The sequence below is a fragment of the Oncorhynchus gorbuscha genome, linkage group LG06 (assembly GCF_021184085.1).
Source record: "Oncorhynchus gorbuscha isolate QuinsamMale2020 ecotype Even-year linkage group LG06, OgorEven_v1.0, whole genome shotgun sequence".
Lineage (NCBI taxonomy): Eukaryota > Metazoa > Chordata > Actinopteri > Salmoniformes > Salmonidae > Oncorhynchus > Oncorhynchus gorbuscha.
In genome coordinates, this window is record NC_060178.1 from 22734767 (window position 1) to 22755181 (window position 20415).

At 44.9% G+C, this 20415-nt stretch overlaps 2 protein-coding genes across 6 annotated transcripts in view; one reads left to right on the forward strand and one right to left on the reverse strand.

Moving 5' to 3' along the window:
- The first annotated feature begins 7150 nt into the window (after positions 1 to 7150).
- LOC124037055 (G-protein coupled receptor 55-like) lies at positions 7151 to 8684 on the forward strand. Its single transcript, XM_046351683.1, has 2 exons — positions 7151 to 7295; positions 7614 to 8684. Exon 2 carries the CDS (start codon positions 7622 to 7624, stop codon positions 8579 to 8581), a length of 960 nt encoding a protein of 319 aa, XP_046207639.1. The 5' UTR covers positions 7151 to 7295; positions 7614 to 7621; the 3' UTR covers positions 8582 to 8684.
- A 1691-nt stretch (positions 8685 to 10375) lies between these two features.
- LOC124037706 (semaphorin-6B-like) overlaps positions 10376 to 20415 on the reverse strand; it is a 164724-nt gene continuing 154684 nt past the window's right edge. For all 5 annotated transcript variants that reach the window (XM_046352685.1, XM_046352684.1, XM_046352688.1 and 2 more), the window contains one exon: positions 10376 to 16415. In XM_046352685.1, the coding sequence (XP_046208641.1) occupies positions 15532 to 16415 (884 nt within the window). In that variant the 3' untranslated portion in view covers positions 10376 to 15531. The remainder of the gene's footprint in view (positions 16416 to 20415) is intronic.

Below are 20415 nucleotides of genomic sequence, written 5' to 3' on the forward strand. Positions count from 1 at the left end.
GGTCCTTTGCAATAAACACCTGCTGTGCCCTGCGCTTGAAACCAGCTCTCTGTCTTCCCTCGTGTTCATTACAATATATCTGTTATTCAACACCAAATTGTTGCTTTGGGGTTCGGATAATTGTTTTATTTGATTTATTAGGATCCCCATTAGCCGACGCCAATAGCAACAGCTAGTCTGTGGTCCGGCACATAACGAAAAATACATTACACACAAAAGACTTTACAATTTCTGTACATTCAAAAACATGAACATGTTGTGTGTGTGTGTGTGTGCATCTATCAGTTACATGTCAGTACATAAACACAACAAGTAGGTCACATGGGGAGAGGCCTTGAGGTGTTGCTTTATTGTTTTTTTTAAACCAGGTTTGCTAGTCAGTTGCACTATATAAGATGGAAGGGAGTACCATGCACTCATTGCTCTGTATAATACTTGTACATTTCTTTGAATTTGTTCTGGACCTTTTATGTGCCTGTGTCCCGTATGAAGGAAGTTAAGCCATGTTCACATTGACAGTTTGAAGTGACTCAAATCCTATTTATTTGCATGTCTGATTCGAATCTGTTCTTTTTCCTGTAGCCTGAACATTAAAATAGCACATGGAATCAGATATTTCAAGTCACATTTCAAATCACCTTAGGTAGCTAAACAGCTACCTAGCTAGCTAGTTGACTGCTATAGGTAAAAATAACTTGTTTTAAAAGTTGGATCATGTTATCTTTTGAGGCTTTAAAAGTGTCCTTACTCTATGATTTTGAACACTCAAAGCAACTGGGAAATGCATTGTTGTCACCTTAGCTTGCTACATAACTTCTGAGGAAGCACAAGCACCAATCAGCCCACACCACTGCACATACCCATTGTTATTATGACAACTAGTGTAGCCTTGTCAGCAAATGGCTGCTGTCTGAACACACACAAATCTGAGTTGGTCACTTGTAACATGTTTGGACAGTCAGTATTTTATTTTTACTTTATTTAACCAGGCAAATTCTTATTTTCAATGACAGCCTAGGAACAGCCTGTTCAGGGGCAGAACGACAGATTTGTACCGTGTCAGCTCGGGGGTTTGAACTTGCAACCTTCCGGTTACTAGTCCAACACTCTAACCACTAGGCTACCCTGCCACTCCAGTAATCCAAAACGGATTTGAAAAACAAAACTAATTTGAGCATTAAGGCCTGCAGTGTGAACAAGGCTTTAGAGGTAGTTTAGCGAGCCAATGCTGACTAGCTTTAGCGCAATAACTGGAAGTCTATGGGTATCTGCTAGCATGTTGGTGGGAGGAGCTATATGAGGATGGGTTTAATGTAATGGTTGGAATGTAATAAATAGAAGGGTATCAAACACATCAAACATATGGAAACCACCTGTTTGACTCTGTTCCATTAAATCCATTCCAGCCATTATAATGAGTCTGTCCTCCTATAGCTCCTCCCACCAGTGTCCTCTGCACTCTACTGTATGTAATGTTATGTTATAGTGACAAAACACTTGACTCATGTTCATTTGTAATTTCCCAGAAATGGGGCCAGGCCAGCATAATCATTCGGACCTCTGGTGAACGCCTTTAAGGAACACCAGAGGATCATGAGCAGGCATTTTTACCCCTGTGGTAACCTGACACTCAGAGTAGCTTTTAATGAAATTACAGCTAACACTGAACAGTGCTACAGGCCAGCTCATAAAACTACCTTGGAGGAGAGCCAAGGCTCCCTCACACGATCTTCAGGAGCATGCAGGTAGAATGACCCTGATTCACACCTCAACCAGATGGGACTATGAACTTGCTGGCTGCAGTCCTGTTCTGCTGACTCTCCACTGGGGTTCTTCAATCATTGATGATATGTCTCTCCACTGCCCAGACTAAATGCATGGTATTTAGAGTACACATGGTTTTTGAGTCAAATGGAGGTGTACCTCTGGATGCATTTCAAGGCCTACCTTCAAACTCAGTGCTTCTTTGCTTGACATCATGGGAAAATCAAAAGAAATCAGCCAAGAGCTCAGAAGAAAAATTGTAGCCCTCCACAAGTCTGGTTCATCCTTGGGAGCAATTTCCAAACTCCTGAAGGTACCACGTTCATCTGTACAAACAATAGTATGCAAGTATAAACACCATGGGACCACGCAGCTATTATACTGCCCAGAAAGGAGACACGTTCTGTCTTCTAGAGATGAACGTACTTTGGTGCGAAAAGTGCAAATCAATCCCAGAACAACAGCAAAGGACCTTGTGAAGATGCTGGAGGAAACAGGTACAAAAGTATCTATATCCACAGGAAAACGAGTCCTATATCGACATAACCTGAAAGCCGCTCAGCAAGGAAGAAGCCACTGCTTCAAAACCGGACTACGGTTTGCAACTGCACATGGTGACAAAGATCATACTTTTTTGGAGAAATGTCCTCTGGTCTGATGAAACAAAAATTCAACTGTTTGGCCATAATGACCATCATTATGTTAGGATAAAGGGGTAGGCTTGCAAGCCGAAGAACACCATCCCAACCGTGAAGCACGGGGGTGGCAGCATCATGTTGAGGGGGTGCTTTGCTGCAGGAGGGTCTGGTGCACTTCACAAAATAGATGGCATCATGAGGGAAGAAAATTATGTGGATTTATTGAAGCAACATCTCAAGACCTCAGTAAGGAAGTTCAAGTTTGGTCGCAAATGGGTCTTCCAAATGAACAATGACCTCAAGAATACTTCCAAAGTTGCGGCAAAATGGCTTAAGGACAACAAAGTCAAGGTATTGGAGTGGCCATCACAAAGCCCTGACCTCAATCCCATTGAGAATTTGTGGGCAGAACTGAAAAAGTGTGTTCCAGCAAGGAGGCCTACAAACCTGACTCAGTTTCGCCAGCTTTGTCAGGAGGAATGGGTCAAAATTCACCCAACTTATTGTGGGAAGCTTGTGGAAGACTACCCGAAACGTTTGACCCAAGTTAAATCATTTAAAGGCAATGCTACCAAATATTAATTGAGTGTATGTAACATTCTTACTCACTGCGAATGTGATGAAAGAAATAAAAGGTGAAATAAATCATTCTCTCTACTATTATTCTGACATTTCACATTCTTAAAATAAAGCGGTGATCCTAACTGACCTGAAACAGGGAATTTTTACTAAGATTAAATGTCAGGAATTGTGAAAAACTGAGTTTAAATGTATTTGACTAAGGTGTATGTAGACTTCCGACTTCAACTGTACGACATCTCTTTCCATGAAATATACTGTATGTTTGCATTTTCTAACTAGTTTTCATGGGTTGGCAGACAAAGCTTTTTCATCAAAGCAATCACTTTTGCATGTAAAAACATAGTAGCATACTCATTAGGCCTACTCCACTTGTTTAATGACATCACTTTTGTTTTGAGCTGACTTCACCTGGGCTTTGAATGGAGCACATGGCTCACTCCTTTTGTTTTGTTCCAAAACAAATGCAATGAACCTTCACACGGCGCAAAACATGCCAACCCGGGCACCCCGGCCAGATTAATCAAATTCCCTCAATGATCACCGTTTTGACGGCTCAAGTGCAGTACCACCTCCGTCGCTACCAAAACATCTGCTATGTAGGTGTTTGCTATCGCCGGTTAAAACTTTATCTGAATTAATCTAAATGTCAGAAAGTCTGTATTTTTATATATTTTTTCTGAGAGGATGCTTTACAACAGCAAACACTCAATCAAATACTGATCAATGGGAGATTGAGGTCTGAAAAAAAAACGAAGTGTTTCTCACAATAGTTTCCCCCCTTTAAAGTCTTTGGCCTCTGAATGTTCTTTCCTACATCTTATGTGGAAACCGTGGTGCACCACATCTCATGATCCTGATGAATCCGAAGGGATTGCTTTTCAATTACTCTAACCCTCATTAGGTTACAACACGACAGCACTCAGTGCTATTCACAAGCCTTGACACATACATTTACAGCAGCCTCAACAACACTGCTCTTTAATTAACTATATTGTGAGTGAGTGAGTCATTATGTGTGTGTGTCCATGAATATCAATGAGTGTAGTTGGAATAGAATTAAGACAGATGTACAGTAAACCAGACAAACCGGGAACAGAAAGGGCTGGGCAGCAGCAGTCGAGAACATCTACTTGAAACAAAGAACTACCTGGTCAGAAAAATATTGTTTGTAGCCTATGCATTTGAGTTGGTAGCACAAAATTATAAGAAGAAGCCAGGAAAAATGTCAAACAAAGTGGGCCTCATGAGCATTACGCTTGCGAGGATACTGAATAATCTAACTTTGCTCCAAATCATTTCAGAAACAGACTCTTTTTTTCTCCCATCTTCTCTCTCAGTGTCACACTTCTGAAATAACCTGACCTTTGAACCCAGTCTCCATGACGATTCTTGGTTTCCACACCAACCTGCTCGGCCAGACAAAGGCAGATGCTACCAGTAAGCACAGTTTGTCACATAACAGATAAACACCTTAGTGTGACTGGATGTAAAAATGAGGACAAACATTTTCTTTGAAAATTGGAAATGGTGAGGGATGAAAGGCTCTGAAAAGAACAAAGATGAAGTCCGTCAAAGCCCCTTTAGGGAGCGTGCTTTCTTCTTCCCCTCGGGGCCCTTTCACCACAAAATGTTTGTCTGTTTGACGCCCATGCTACAAGCATTGTCAGTACAACATAAGAGGTTGAAGTACAACTCATGTAACAGAGGGACAAAGAGTGTCAAAACAAGACATCAGGACATAATATGTGCATATACTGTATCTCCAGTAATGATAAGTATCTATGCCCACTGAAAAGATTATGTTTCAAATCAACAGTCTGGTACTTTTCTGTCTGTCCTTTTCTATGAAAGGTACAGTAAGCCTATTTTATTTGAAATAATATAATAACTATGCAAGTCGGTTAAGAACAAATTCTTATTTACAGTGACGGCCTAACACGGCAAACCGTAACTTGGACGACGCAGGGCCAATTGTGCGCCAAACTATGGGACTCCCAATCACGACGGTTGTGATACAGCCTGGAATCACACCAGAGTCTGTAGTGATGCCTCTAGCACTGAGATGCAGTGCCTTAGACCGTTGCGCCTCTCGGGAGCCCTAATCAGTGATTTTAACCAAAATCTCACTATTTCAAATGATCTAGATGATTGAGGGATGAATAGCAGTAAACAATTTGTGTACGTGCAAGTGAAACTGAAACTTTATCAGCGAAGGACAGCTGTAGACCTACAGTGCCTTCAGAAAGTATTCATACCCCTTAACTTTTTACAGATTTTGTTGTGTTAGTCTGAATTCAAAATTGATTCAATTGCAAATTTATCGAAAATGAAATACAGAAATATCTAATTTACATCAGTATTCACACCCCTGAGTCAATACATGTTACAATCACCTTTGGCAGTGATTACAGCTGTGAGTCTTTTCTGGGTAAGTCTCTAAGAGCTTTGCACACCTGGATTGTACAACATTTGCACATTATTATTATTTTTATTCTTCAAGGTCCATCAAGTTGGTTATTGATCATCGCTAGACAGCCATTTTCAAGTCTTACCGTACAATTTCAAGCAGATTTAAGTCCAAACTGTAACTAGGCCACTTAGGAACATTCAAAGTCATATTGGTAAACAACTCCAGTGTACAGTATATTTTGTGTTTTAGGTTATTGTTCTGCTGAAAGGGACATTTGGAAAGCAGACAACCAGGTTTTCCTCCAGGATTTTGCCTGTGCTTATCTCTATTTTGTATATATTTATCCTAAAAACCTCCATAGTCCTTGCCAATGAAAGGCATACCCATAACATGATGCAGACACCACCATGCTTGAAAGATGAATATATGAGTGGTACTTAGTGATGTGTTGTGTTGGATTTGCCCCAAACATAAAGCTTTGTATTCAGGACATATAGTATATTTCTTTGCCTCATCGTTTTGCAGTTTTACTTTAGTGCCTTACTGCAAACAGGATAGATGTTTAGGAATATTTGTATTCTGTACTGGCTTGCTTCTTTTCACTCTGACGTTTAGGTTAGTATAGTGGCTTAACTACGATGTTGTTGATCCATCCTCAGTTTTCTCCTATCATGGCCATTAAACTCTGTAACTGTTTTTAAACTCTGTAACTGGCCTCATGGTGAAATCCCTGAGCAGTTTCCTTCCTCTCCGGCAACTGAGTTAGGAAGGACACCTGTATCATTGTAGTGACTGGGTGCATTGATACATCATCCAAAGTGTAATGAATAACTTCACCATGTTCAAAGGGATATTCAATGTCTGCTTTTTATTTTTACCCATCAATAGGTGCCCTTCTTTGCGAGGCGTTGGGAAACCCTGGTCTTTGTGGTTGAATCTGTGTTTGAAATTCACTGCTCGACTGAGTGACATTACAAATAATTGTATGTGTGGGGTACAGAGATGAAGTAGTTATGTTAAACAGTATTACTGCACACAGAGTGAGTCCATGCAACTTATGCTACTTGTTAAGCACATTTGTATTCCTGAATTTATCTAGGTTTGCCATAACAAAGGGGCTGAATACTCATTGACTCAAGACATTTTCGCTTTTTCATTTGTATTAATTTATAAATGTTTCTAAACACGCATTTCCACTTTGACATTATGGGGTATTGTGTGTAGGCCAGTGACACAAAATCTCAATTTAATCCATTTTGAATTCAGGTTGTAACACAATAAAATGTGGAGAAAATCAAAGGGTGCGAATACTTTCTGAAGGCTCTGTATGTGGTTTTAGAACGTGCAAATAGACATGTACGTGCATAACGCAGCATATACAAGTGTAGGGTCTTAATTGGATCACTTTGTTATTGCAGGAAATGCCCTGTACAGCAGGAAAGGCAAACATGTAATGTATTCAAGGTTTAAAAAGGCTTCTAAAATTTCTGTAATTTCCACTTTAAAACGTCAGACTTGATTTGCCCTTTCTAATGTATCAACCCCTACAAAACCAGTACATAAATATGAATGAATTATTATCCACAAAATAATTGACATTTCATGTTGCTGCAGGATTATTTTCCTGTTCTCTCTTTATTGTTGAGATGTTTTTACGCTTTAATGTCATCGTGTCAAACTGTTACTCCCAGTTCTACACTTTGAAATGCAAATAGGCCGCAGCCTATCAAAGGCAGATTTCTTTTTCTGTTGTCAAGGAGAAATGTCAAGCTTCTCATGCAGCTTGAAGAAGTAGAAAGTAAAAGTGGAGACTTCATTTACAGGTGAAAAACATCTGCAGGCTTGGTGGGTGGCAATCACATTAAAAAGACTGCCTTTGTCAGAGCTCCTCTCAATTTAAGGTAAGACATTTATAAACTGTCAAAACCAAAAGAAAGAATGATGTGTGTTCAATTGAACTGGGATGTATAGACCGAGTTAAAAGTGTCACAATGATGGGTACAATGATGATGTACAGTATGTCACTATACAAACTTTAGCCTCTGAGCCCTAAAACAGCAATTGATTGCTGCTAACTGAGTGTAACTTTTAGTAGATTCACTTTTAGTAATACACACTTGAAATAGCAAGACATTACCAACTTCAGAAGAATGTAATGTTCCTCATTTTCGATGTAATCAGTACACACATCATGATCATGTTCATACTCTTCATCTTAGTGAGAAGGATGTCCAACCGTTCACACGGACAGCACCTCTGTAACCTCAACATGACGGAGGAGGTACGGCTGTTCCAGCGGGTTGTGTACAGCCCTGTGTTTGTTCTGGGTCTGGTCCTGAATCTCTCTGCACTGAGGATGTTCTATCGGAAGAGAGCCAGCTGGACAGACACACACATCTACATGCTCAACCTGGCCGTGGCCGACTGTGTCCTCATCGCCTTCTTGCCCTTCAGGATCTACCACACCTTCTTCACCCTGGACCCTCCAGGCCTCTGTGCCGCTCTTGTTCTGATCCACTTCGCCAACATGTACGCTAGCATCTTCACTGTTACAGCTGTAAGTGTCCAGAGATTCATTGCCATTCAGTTTCCCTTCCACTCCAGGAGAAGTGTCTCCAAAAAACAAGTGGCTGTTGTAGTGTGTGCGATGATATGGGTGACTATTGTGTTCCTATGTGTGATATTCAGGGAGCCCAATGGGCCTGAGCACAGACTGGCTTGCTTTGAGAAAGACACCCGTCCCTTTCCACTGGACTTTATTGTGACTCTGGAGATACTGGGATATGTGGCTCCTCTTCTCACAATGCTGCTTTGTTCATGTCAGACGATCTGCACTCTGCTGGCCTACAAGGACACGCACTCATATAAGCACAGCAGGAAAAGTATTAGAATAATATCAGCCAATTTGGTTGTCTTTTTCATCTGTTACACTCCTATCCATATTGCATTTTTCATGAAATTCTATGTTGCTTCCAAAGTCCCCCTTGACTGCCAACAGTATAATTTAATGCGTAACTTCTATCATGTCTCAGAAGGGATTGCCACAACAAGCTGCTGTTTAGATGCTATTGGATATTTCTTCTTAGTGAAGGAGTTCCGCAAGGAACTGATTCCAGGGAGGTTAACAAAAGAGAGAACCAAGAAGCCTCTTCAGAGAGAACTGCTCTCTCTAGAACTGTATAGGTAGGAATGGAGAGGAATTTTCAGCTACTCTATATTCTGTTTTGGCCTAGTGAATGCTGTCACTTGAAGTATCATAAAAATATTCTGATGGTTATACGATATATAAATTCTATACATATTTTCCTCCTATCTAGGTGTCTGGTGTCGTCTTTTCTAACAAGAAAGGTAGCGTAAAATGTGCTTCTTTTCTGGACCTAACTTTTTGGCAAGCTAATGTCTCCCCCGTGTGTTCAGGCTGGTCATCACACCCTGCTCGGTTCTTCACGCTAAAATACAGTACATTTCCATTATTTCACCAGGCAAGTCAGTTAATAACAGATTCTTATGTACAATGACAGCCTAGATAGAGTGGGTTAACTGCTTTGTTCAGGGCCAGAACAGATTTTTACCTTAAGGATTTGATCTAGCAACCATTTAGTTACTGTCACAACACTCTAACCACTAGGCTACCTAACGCCCATTGTTGGATGATAGATATTGACAATGTTTATATTGAATAATCAATATTGACAGTGTTTGTATTGGAAAATTGATATTGAAAAGGCGTATAAAATCAGAATAGAAATGCCCTATTATAGAAATCATATACGGTCAACATTGTAGAGAGCAATGTTATATGGATGGTTTCTGTCCCAGGAGACGACTGTGGTAGGTAGTTAAATAGAGACCTGATCAATGTCCATACTGATAGTGATTGTATAATTTTACAGTCCTTTGCGCCCTCTGTGCTTGAGTGTGTGTGATCTGTATGTCTGTGTGCTGCGTAGGCAGCCCCCGTGTCTGTGTTGGTGCCTGAAAGCAAACAGATAGAGCATTAAATAGAATTACCTTCTGCTTCTCTCTCTCTCTGAGGTGCCTGATGAATATGTCGGCTAGAGGGCCCTCAAATTACATCCTGTGTCTTATATTATATTCAGGATGTTTACACAATTCAGCCCTGTAATTAATGCCAAAAGACACGTTGTGGCTGGAATCTGAATACACATAACAGGGCTGTGTCTCACTGTTAGCCTGCAGTGAGCTTAGATATACGTCAACCCGACAGTGTCTGCTGGGCTGGCATTGGTCCAATCCATTCATGAATTACATTAATCACATGAATGGATCCATGGCTCGGCTGATTGATTCTGAAAATGTATGAAAACAGGTGACACCAGCAAGGGATGAGGTGGCTGAGTGAGGGCGGGGTGCGTGGCTCCAGCACCTCACTGCCAGGTATGAGGACCCATCAAGCACTGACAGGCCTCACAACCCCTTTACCTGTCAACAGATGTGTTACTGCCTTATACACTCCCCACAGAGAGAGAGAGAGAGAGAGAGAGAGAGAGAGAGAGAGAGAGAGAGAGAGAGAGAGAGAGAGAGAGAGAGAGAGAGAGAGAGAGAGAGAGAGAAAATATGTATATTGTTCATTCTGATGCTTTTGGATGGTTAATGCTCACAATAGTCAAATGCGGTATTACTCATTATGGCAAAGCGGAGGACCGCATTGGACTGCCATGGCAGAGGGGGAGGCATGGTTCAGACCTTATTTTACGACTGTCCCAGGCCATTGTTGGAGAAACAGCACTCTCTGTTGGACAGTGGTGGTATTTTCTAACTACACCATGGTTAAACAGAAGTGTACTAATGCATTTGACACTCAATTGATAGCAACGTACTAAATGTCTATCTTACAAATAAAGTTGAAGCACAGACAAGTAATTAGTTATATACTGCCTATATAAATACTGTCATCCCCTTAGGAGGAGAAGAAAAAGTAATTACCAGAGCAAAAACTGTCACAGGTAGATAGATGGTCAATGTCTGAGTGGTTTATTAGAATAAGAAAGTTGACAGAGAGCAAAGTCTCCATGCTAAGTGACAGGCAGCGCTGAGGATGATGTGGAAATGGTGTTCAACTGCTGAAGGGTGTGTGTGTGTGTGTGTGTGTGTGTGTGTGTGTGTGTGTGTGTCTTGTGCAGTTGCTTGAGGGTGCATGCATGTGTTTGTCTGATGGACATTTGCGGACACAAGCACACACACTTGCATGTACTGTACAAATTCACATGTCTCTACATATGTACACACAGAGGCTGTGTCATGCAGCTACTGCACTTAAATTACATTTAAGCATTGAGATTATGTACACACAGGGACACGTGGTGTTTTTTAATGACAGTGTCCCTGGTCACAGACAGGGACAGATAGCCTCTGGTGAGAGCCACAGGACTGTCACAGTAGCAGGAGACTCGAGTGGGAAAGTTCTCTTTGTGGGAAAGTTCACTTCATTGTGATCGCCAGTCTGTATTGCCAGGTCCTCTCCTCTTCTCCACCTCTCAGACACGACTCAGGCATCAGAGTGGGAGCAAATACTGAGATGCTGTTCACAGTACAGAATCATCATTATCCTCATCCTCTTCGTCATACACATCGTCATCATCTTCCTCCTAATCATCATCCTCACCATCATCTTCCTCCTAATCAATATCATCTTCTTCATCATCATCATCATCATCATCATCATCATCAAACTCACACACCAGAGAGCAAATCAAAATCCAATACAACAAAACCCCAAAAACCCAAACAAATATTACCATAGAAACAAAAAAATTGAAAAATAATGAAAACATGACAAGAATGATCAGTGCGGACTAAATAGAATGTTCTCTACAACTTTACAAAAATGCAAACGTTTTTGTGCTTATCCTTCGATGTGTTTCGCTGGATGAGTAAAATGTCTGCTGCCTGTGTTAATTCCTCAGCAGACTGGGTTACATGTCTCCTTATTTGGTTTGGCTCTTTCTAGGGTGTCCCATCCCGACATGGCAGTTTCTGGCCGGGGGCCATTAGCTAATCACTGGGTTACCGAGGAAAACGAGCCAACAACAGACAATGGCATGGCCTCAGGCACACACACACAGTCCATGATATTTATACACACAGATCGGGTCATGTGGGAGAGGGGGAGGGAGGGGGCGACACTGTATGAGCTACATATCAAACAGAACCAAACAAAAATCTCCCAGCAGAAAGAAATGGCTGCCAAAGAAAACAATTTACTGCATCAGAGGATTGCTAATGTATGAAAAAACGGTTAAAACATTTCAAATCTGATTTTCAAAGAGCAAAGATTTTGGAGCGCTTCACAGTAAATTACCCAGATTTCTCATTCTGGTGTTGACACATTTAGAAACTGCCTCTGTTTGATTGTAGAAGCTAAACAGCAGAGGGACACAGCATGATTATACATCATGGGGCAGAGAAGAAGAGGCTGATTGTGTGTGTGTGTGTGTGTGTGTGTGTGTGTGTGTGTGTGTGTGTGTGTGTGTGTGTGTGTGTGTGTGTGTGTGTGTGTGTGTGTGTGTGTGTGTGTGTGTGTGTGTGTGTGTGTGTGTGTGTGTGTGTGTGTGTGTGTGTGTGTGTGTGTGCAAGCCTGAAGCGCTATAGAAAGGGGAACCCTAGATTCTTTCATGTATAGTCATGGGGGACTAAGAGAATCATATTATCATGTGGCTCTTCCAAAGAGCACATCTCTGGGTCTGAGCCACAAGCCTCCCTCCTCCCTGGCCTGGTGATGACAGCGGATCGTAATTAAATTACATCCTGAATTTGGTTAGGGTGCTGTGTGTGTGTGTGTGTGTGTGTGTGTGTGTGTGTGTGTGTGTGTGTGTGTGTGTGTGTGTGTGTGTGTGTGTGTGTGTGTGTGTGTGTGTGTGTGTGTGTGTGTGTGTGTGTGTGTGTGTGTGTGTGTGTGTGTTTGAGTATGCAGGGGTGATTTCTGGGGATGAGAGTGGGTGCTCGTCTCCCTCTCGATGTGTCTGTAGTAATCTTCTCAGGGGCTCATCACACCATTAGGGGATGGGATATACTTTGCCTAATCAAGCATGTTTCGTGAAACAGTGTAAGAGAGGGGGCAGGAGCACGGCTGGCTGGGCAGGCAGAGCAGGACTCAATCACACACTGCACTTAGGGGACGCAACTAGCGGGGTGACAGAGAGGAGAGGGTGCAACAGGGGGTCAAAACTTTGTCAAGGCCCCATATTCTCAACCAACACTCCTCTCAGGGCTACAATGGAGATGGGAGGAGGAGGAGGGGTTGTCTACTATAGTATGGAATATGTAAAGAATGTCTTCACTGTGCTAATGCTATACCCCCCCCCTCCCCAGCCCACTACATTACTCATTCATGGCAACACTCATTACTACTGTAATACAAGTACAGAAACAAACACCCACGCACTCAAGCACTCAAGCACAGACACACAGACACACAGACACACAGACACACACACACACACACACACACACACACACACACACACACACACACACACACACACACACACACACACACACACACACACACACACACACACACACACACACACACACACTCGTTCAGTTGTTGAGCTGTTTCCCTGAACCCAGCCATGTGTTGGCATTTCTACCCAGCTAGATCATGTGCTTACACTACATTAATCTCATTTAGTATTCTACCTCAGTGGGTTAGCCCTTCACATTAAGACAAACAATCCCACCGCCCAGCCTGGCTCCTCTCCTCAGCCCACCACACAGCTGGCTCTATACAGGCCAGGTTTCCTCGCCATCTGCTCCCCCTGCAGGTCAGCATACCTCGGTATTTAAGCCCTGTACATATCTACATGTGTGCACTGGTGCTGCTGTGTTTCTCTACCTCCACTCTCTGCCAGTCATACAAAGCCCAGCCCCTGCTCCTCCTATGCCCCTCCAGCCTCAGTACATCTCTCTCCTGCTCTACTCCTCTGCTCCTCCCAGCCCACAGACCCACTAATGAAGCCAGTCTATGTGCTCCCAAGCATGTTGCCACCCGGCGCCCATCGCAGTGATGCAGTTTACACTGATTTGTAAATGTTTGGGGATTGATAATGGCGGCTGGGCCAGAGATCTAGTGGGAGACGCTGAAAGGCAGGGAAATAGTGATCTGCAGTCTGAATGATGCCAGTCTGACAGGCCCAGCCCTATCGACCCATCCGTGGGCCCACCACCCTGCCTGGTCCCAGCCCTATCGACCCATCCGTGGGCCCACCACCCTGCCTGGTCCCAGCCCTATCGACCCATCTGTGGGCCCACCACCCTGCCTGGTCCCAGCCCCAGTCCTATCAACCCATCCGTGGGCCCACCACCCTGCCTGGTCCCAGCCCTATCGACCCATCCGTGGGCCCACCACCCTGCCTGGTCCCAGCCCTATCGACCCATCCGTGGGCCCACCACCCTGCCTGGTCCCAGACCTATCGACCCATCTGTGGGCCCACCACCCTGCCTGGTCCCAGCCCTATCGACCCATCCGTGGGCCCACCACCCTGCCTGGTCCCAGCCTTATCGACCTATCCGTGGGCCCGCCACCCTGCCTGGTCCCAGCCCTATCGACCCATCCGTGGGCCCACCACCCTGCCTGGTCCCATCCTTATCGACCTATCCGTGGGCCCGCCACCCTGCCTGGTCCCAGCCCTATCGACCCATCCGTGGGCCCACCACCCTGCCTGGTCCCAGCCTTATCGACCCATCCGTGGGCCCACCACCCTGCCTGGTCCCAGCCCTAGCCCTATCAACCCATCCGTGCGCCCACCACCCTGCCTGGTCTCAGCCCCAGTCCCAAACGGTGCCCGTGTATGTGAGGGGGCCGGAGGGACGGGCAGGGGAGTGCTGCTTTCCTCATTGATATTCCACTGGGCTAGGAAGCTGGGTTTGTCCTGCCTGGCCTGACTCTTAACCGCTATTTGTTGTAGCCATCTCCTCCTGCTCCAGGACACAAAGAGACTCAGTGTCAGGGAGAGGAGCCTGAATGGAACTCCGCAGTGGCAGGGTCCAGGACCCGCTATCTCCCACAGCCATGCTCACATTCCCCTACATGGGCTGTGTGTTCTCCTCTCCAACAGGTCGGGCAGCCTAGGCTTCAGGTCAGGTCACACAGACCCAGGGAGAGGGAGACAGAGAAGGAGAGAGGGAGGGGGAGGGAGTTCTCATACCATTCTCTGCCCTCTTTCCTTGTTCCCTCCACTTTTTATCAAATGAGAAGGTACCATCTTCATATCTCCTCCCTCCTGGTTTTTGTCATGTTCAAGTCCAGTGCTGTCGTTGATAGTTCTGGGCTGAAGACTTGGGTGGGGATATAATCATTACACGATCTGATTTATAAACACTTAATAGAGCTTCAGAAACACTAGAAATGTGTGTTTTTTCCATGATTGTTAACACAATGGGAATAATCGTTGACATCGTTATCAAGCTTATTCCTATAAGAAGCTCCAGTGTGTTGTATGCTCACATTAAGACAGGAAGCCTCTCCTTTAATGTGTGATTCAGTGTTCTCTGGCATTGCTAATACCTACCAAACTCAAGCTGATGGATAGAGCTGAGTGATAGAGTTGGCCTGAAAACCAAGGACAAACACATGGTTGTCTCCTGGATGCTGGCACAAAAGTAAAGCAGAAATAAAAATGTCACACAACATGAATGACTTGCAGAGCACAAGATAGTAGAAGGAGACCTTTCACAACTGAAGCTGAATGCTAAATTATCAGTGAAGCGGTTGTCCGTTTTTTAAATTCCTTTTTCACAAAATGTTCCTTCCCTTGCACCGCTTACTAGTCCTTGAGATTGGTCTCATTGTGTCCAGCCCCAGCTCCACAGGTTAAACCACTTACGGAGCAGAGGGGTGCACCTCTCAGGGCGAGAGCAGTAGCCATGAGGAGAATAACCTCCTCTCTTTAACTCTCTCTCTTTCTTTCTCTCTCTAAGCTGCTGGATTCTGGTGGCCCAGTCTCTTCCGTCAGTTAGTCAGGCAGCCAGGCTACGCGCCAGGGGATGTCAGAACATTGAATGACAGTGAGAGAGAACAGACAGGGCAGGATTTGGGATGGGAGAGTCTGAGGGGTATTCCAGTTGCTGAGGGGAAATGGGTTTCAGAGAGGGGGGTTCATGGCACTCTTCTTCTCACTGGCCACTATGGGTATGCTCGCCCACACTCTTTCCCATCAGGTGATTGAAGTCGGACAGGCCGTGGTGGTTGGCCCGAATCAGGCCCGGGCGCTGGGAGTGGTAGGGCCCTCCGTTGTTGCTGTTATAGTTGAGCCCCTCATGGGTCCAGCGGGGGGGGTCCCCAAAGTCCATCTGGTTGCTGGGGGCTGAGACCACCCTCCTGCGGTCTGGGGAGTCCTGCGGTGTGGCTGGATAGTTGTACTCGCCCGCAGAGTTCCTCAGGGTGGTCCTGGGTTGTCCTCCGTGGGGCTCCCGGTGGTTGGCCAGGACCAGGTAACGTGTTCGCTCCGTGTTGGGGGGCCCCACGTTCCCTGGGTCCTCGTGCCTGCCCCCTCTCTCCTGCAGGAACTTGGAGCTCAGGTAGATGACTGAGTTGGCTGGGCAGGGCATGCCCACTGAGTTGAGGAAGGTCTGACTCTGGTCCCAGTCTCCGTCTGGGAGCCTCATACTGGGTGGAGGCCGTTTCTGCTGCAGGGGAGTCTGTTCTGGAGTAGGTAGGCCTGGGTCTATCTCTCCTTTAGGCCAGCCATTGGGCGTTACGAACGGGTTGTCTGCCTGGGAATGTGACCGTGTCCTCTCGCTGCCACTGGTACGGGTCACACTCATCACCGAGCCACTCCGCCCCTGACCTAGCATGTTCTGCTCTTTGTCCCCTTTACGGCTCCTATTGTTGGCTCCTGTCCCTCGCGTGCGGTGGCGGTGGCGATGACTCATGATCCAGCAGACAGCCAGGCCAGACAGCACCGCCCCTGTGGCAAAGGCTGAGACTGCAGACACGACTAGCAGGTTGATGGATACCAGACCGTCTGGTTCGTCAATGAAAGACTCCTGAAGAAGACCTACAGACACACAGAGAAAGAAAGAAAGAAAGAAAGACAGACAGACAGACAGACAGACAGACAGACAGACAGACAGACAGACAGACAGACAGACAGACAGACAGACAGACAGACAGACAGACAGACAGACAGACAGACAGACAGACAGACAGACAGACAGACAGACAGACAGACAGACAGACAGACAGACAGACAGACAGACAGACAGACAGACAGACAGACAGACAGACAGTAAAGGATGTCAGTAAGTATACAGTAGATATGTGAGAGTGTTCAGACACTCTTGTAGGACAATGGATGTTGAAAAGAAATATACATTATAAAACAACAATCTATTTCTGTTTTTAGCCTTCATTAGTGTTCTAAAGTCGCTAGACAAAGCATCTCTGCCCTGGCCTTAGTAAACATGTGGGAGTTTACAGCTTGACAAAGCATCTCTGCCCTGGCCTTAGTAAACATGTGGGAGTTTACAGCTTGACAAAGCATCTCTGCCCTGGCCTTAGTAAACATGTGGGAGTTTTCAGCTTGACAAAGCATCTCTGCCCTGGCCTTAGTAAACATGTGGGAGTTTACAGCTTGACAAAGTGGCCTATTTATCTGTGCCTCAGTGGGTGGGGAGGAATGCTCTCCTGCAAAGGTATGCTATTGGTGTAACGGCTAATTGTGTTCATTACCTAAAGTGGATGGTTATTTTAATGGCTATAATAACTGTCTTCCTGATTGAGAATATCTCCCAACCCCGAAGCGATGCGGAACATTAATTTTGCAGCGGAAGAATGTCTGTACACTCTGGAATTAATAGTGAATAATTGCTTTAAGTTCCTTACTGTATTTACACATGAACTTCACAAAGTTATTTCTTATAACGGTATGAGAAATGATTCACAATGTTTACAATCACTGACAGCACATCTGAAAAAAGGCCTAAGACAATATGTTTCTTTTCCCCCAAAGAACACGATAGAAGCTCCTCTGGAGAACGGAAGATATGAATTATTAAAGCAGCGAAAAACAGGAGAGCACAAAGCTGCTGCCATGGATCAATTAAGAACATGTCAGGAGAAAACGTGTTCTTTGCAGTGCAAGCACCAGGGACAACACCAATAGAAAACAAAGAGCTTTACTCCCAGCCAGAGGAAGAAATGTGGGAAAAAAAGAGAGAGACAGAGAGGGAAGGGAAGGGAAGGAGGCCTACAGCAGACTACTGAGGCTCCAGACAAAACACAGTAAATGTTTCTTAAATGACTCCAACAGCAAAGGGATGATGATGCGTGTGTCTGGGAGAGGAGAGGACCAGATAAATAAAAGCGGGCCCCACAGGAAATAGATAGATGTCATTAATCGATGTTGAGAGTCACTTATTCACCCTGCACAGGAAAAAAGAGAAAGAACATTCCAAAAATGCAAGGAGCAGCGGTCTACTTTAAACTAACATAACGTTATCGTCGCACTCATTTATTTTAATGGAGACAAATGGCAAGAATTAGGAGCAGGTAGAAGAAACTAGCTAGTAGTTAATGACTGGGTTTTGGGGCTTGGCGAGACAGAGTATTATTCTCCATGCGTTGACACGAGGCAGGGGAATGGCGACGGCCTATATTAAACACCACAACAATAGAAGGGGCCACTCAACAGGCCACAGTGACAACGATTTAGTACTAATCAAGATGCTATCTTGGTCAATCAATGTCCTTTTCTACTCTAATTAGTGTTTTATCACTTATCCAATAGAGCCTGGAGTTACATGGAGCATGGCTGGGTAGCATAGTTACAGCGAGTGAATCATGTGCTGTGTGTCTCTTCCATCTTCAACTTTGGACATAGATTGGACAACCAGGGGAGTGTGCTTGGGCCTCTATTGTTCCGTATATATACGATATGAAAGATGCTGGTTCTTGCCGTCTTTTCATTTGTGCAAATGACTATACACTTCTGGTGTCTCACAATAGGAAAACTATGTTGTAGAGCATAATTAGCACTGAGCTTACTAACATTAGCAAATGGCTTGGAGATAATAAGCTATCTCTGCACTTAGGGAAAACTGAAGCAATTATTTTGGGGTCCAGACCTAAAATGTGTAGGTCCTCTGAAATCAGAGTGGAGTTAGGGGGTGAGCTGCTGACTACTAAAACCTCTGTTAGCTACCTGGGATGCATCCTTGATGGAAGTTTGGAAGGTATGAGCATGGCCACTTAAAGTGCTTAGGGAAGGTTAATGCCAGGACTACGTTTTTGTCTAGAAAGTCCAAGCTGTTTGATAAGGACTCCATGAGAGTGCTAGCCACTGTCCTCATTCAATGCCATTTTGACTACGCTAGTACTTCCTGGTTTTGGAGCTTATCTAAGCTTATGAAGGGGAAGCTCCAGATAGCCCAGAATAAGCTAATCAGGGTAGTATTGAAGATGAGTCCACATACTCACATGGCTGCCTGTTGAAGATAGGGTGTCCCAGATTAGACTGAGTTTGGGTTATAGGAGTTTTTATGGTTCTGCACCCAGATATTTAAGTAATTACTTTCCCCATGTTTGGGATGCACACAATCACAGCACCAGATGTTGCTAATGTGTTCTTATACATGTTCAGGAGGAATGCTGGGAAAGGTACCCTTTTTTATACTGGTGCCTCAGAGTGGAATGAGTTGCCTCTGCCCATGAAATGACGTCCTATCTAGGGAGCTTTAAATATAAAGTAAAAAACAGTTTGATGTCTTCTGTGCCCATATGAATGACCCCTATGATGTCACTGCAATGATGAGATAGATGTTCTTCTTCTTTGTTTGTACGTTTTATTATCTCAATGCAATACTGTTGTCACGCCTTGGTCATTGTTTTTGTGTTTTTGGTATATGTTTGGGTAGGCCAGGGTGTGACATGGGTTTATATGTTGTGTTTCGTATTGGGGTTTGTATTAATTGGGATTGTGTATGATTAGGGGTGTGTCTAGTTAGGCTTGGCTGCCTGAGGCGATTCTCAATTGGAGTCAGGTGATTCTCGTTGTCTCGGATTGGGAACCGTATTTAGGTAGCCTGAGTTCACGTTGTATTTTGTGGGTGTTTGTTCCTGTCTCTGTGTAGTAGTCACCAGATAGGCTGTAATTAGTTTCACGTTTCGTTTGTTGTTTTCGTATTCAGTTATTTCATGTACCTTTTCATTCATTAAAGTCATGAGTAACCTACACGCTGCATTTCGGTCTGACTCTCTTCTTACAACAGACGAACGACATTACAGAAACACCCACCACTCACAGACCGAGCAGTGTGTAAACTGGCAGGATCTAAAGGAGGACGTTATGGACGGTAGAGGCATGGATTATACGACGTGGGAAGAAATCGACAGGTGGGCGGCCGACCCGGAGAGAGTGCAGGAGCCCGCCTGGGATTCCCTACAGCAATGCGAAGAGGGCTATAGACGAATGGAGTCAAAAAGGAAAACACGGAGACGCAGAGCGAAAACCGAAAGTAACGGGGGAGAGCGCAGAGAGAGAGTGGCTGAGTCAGGAGTCAGACCTGAGCCTACTCTCCCTGTTAATCGTGAAGAGCAGTTGCAGTGGGAGAGGCTGCACCACTTGGAGATTTGGACATGGGAGGAGGAATTAGACGGAAAAGGACCCTGGGCACAGCCGGGAGAATATCGCCGTCCCAAGGAGGAAATAGAAGCAGCTAAAGCGGAGAGGCGCAGGTATGAGGAGGCAGCACGGCGACGCGGTTGGAAGCCGGAAAAACAGGCCAAAAAAAATATTGGGGGGGAGCTAGAAGGGAGAATAGTTATGCCAGGTAGGAGACCTGCGCATACTCCCTGTGCTCACCGTTGGGCTAGAGAGACCGGGCAGGCACCGTGTTATGCTATGGAGCGCACGGTGTTTCCAGTGCGGGTGCAGAGCCAGGTGCGGCACATACCAGCCCTTCCTATTGGCTGGGCTAGAGTGGGCATCGAGCCAGGTAAGCTTGGGCAGGCTCGGTGCTCAAGAGCTCCAGTGCGCCTGCACGGTCCGGTCTATCCAG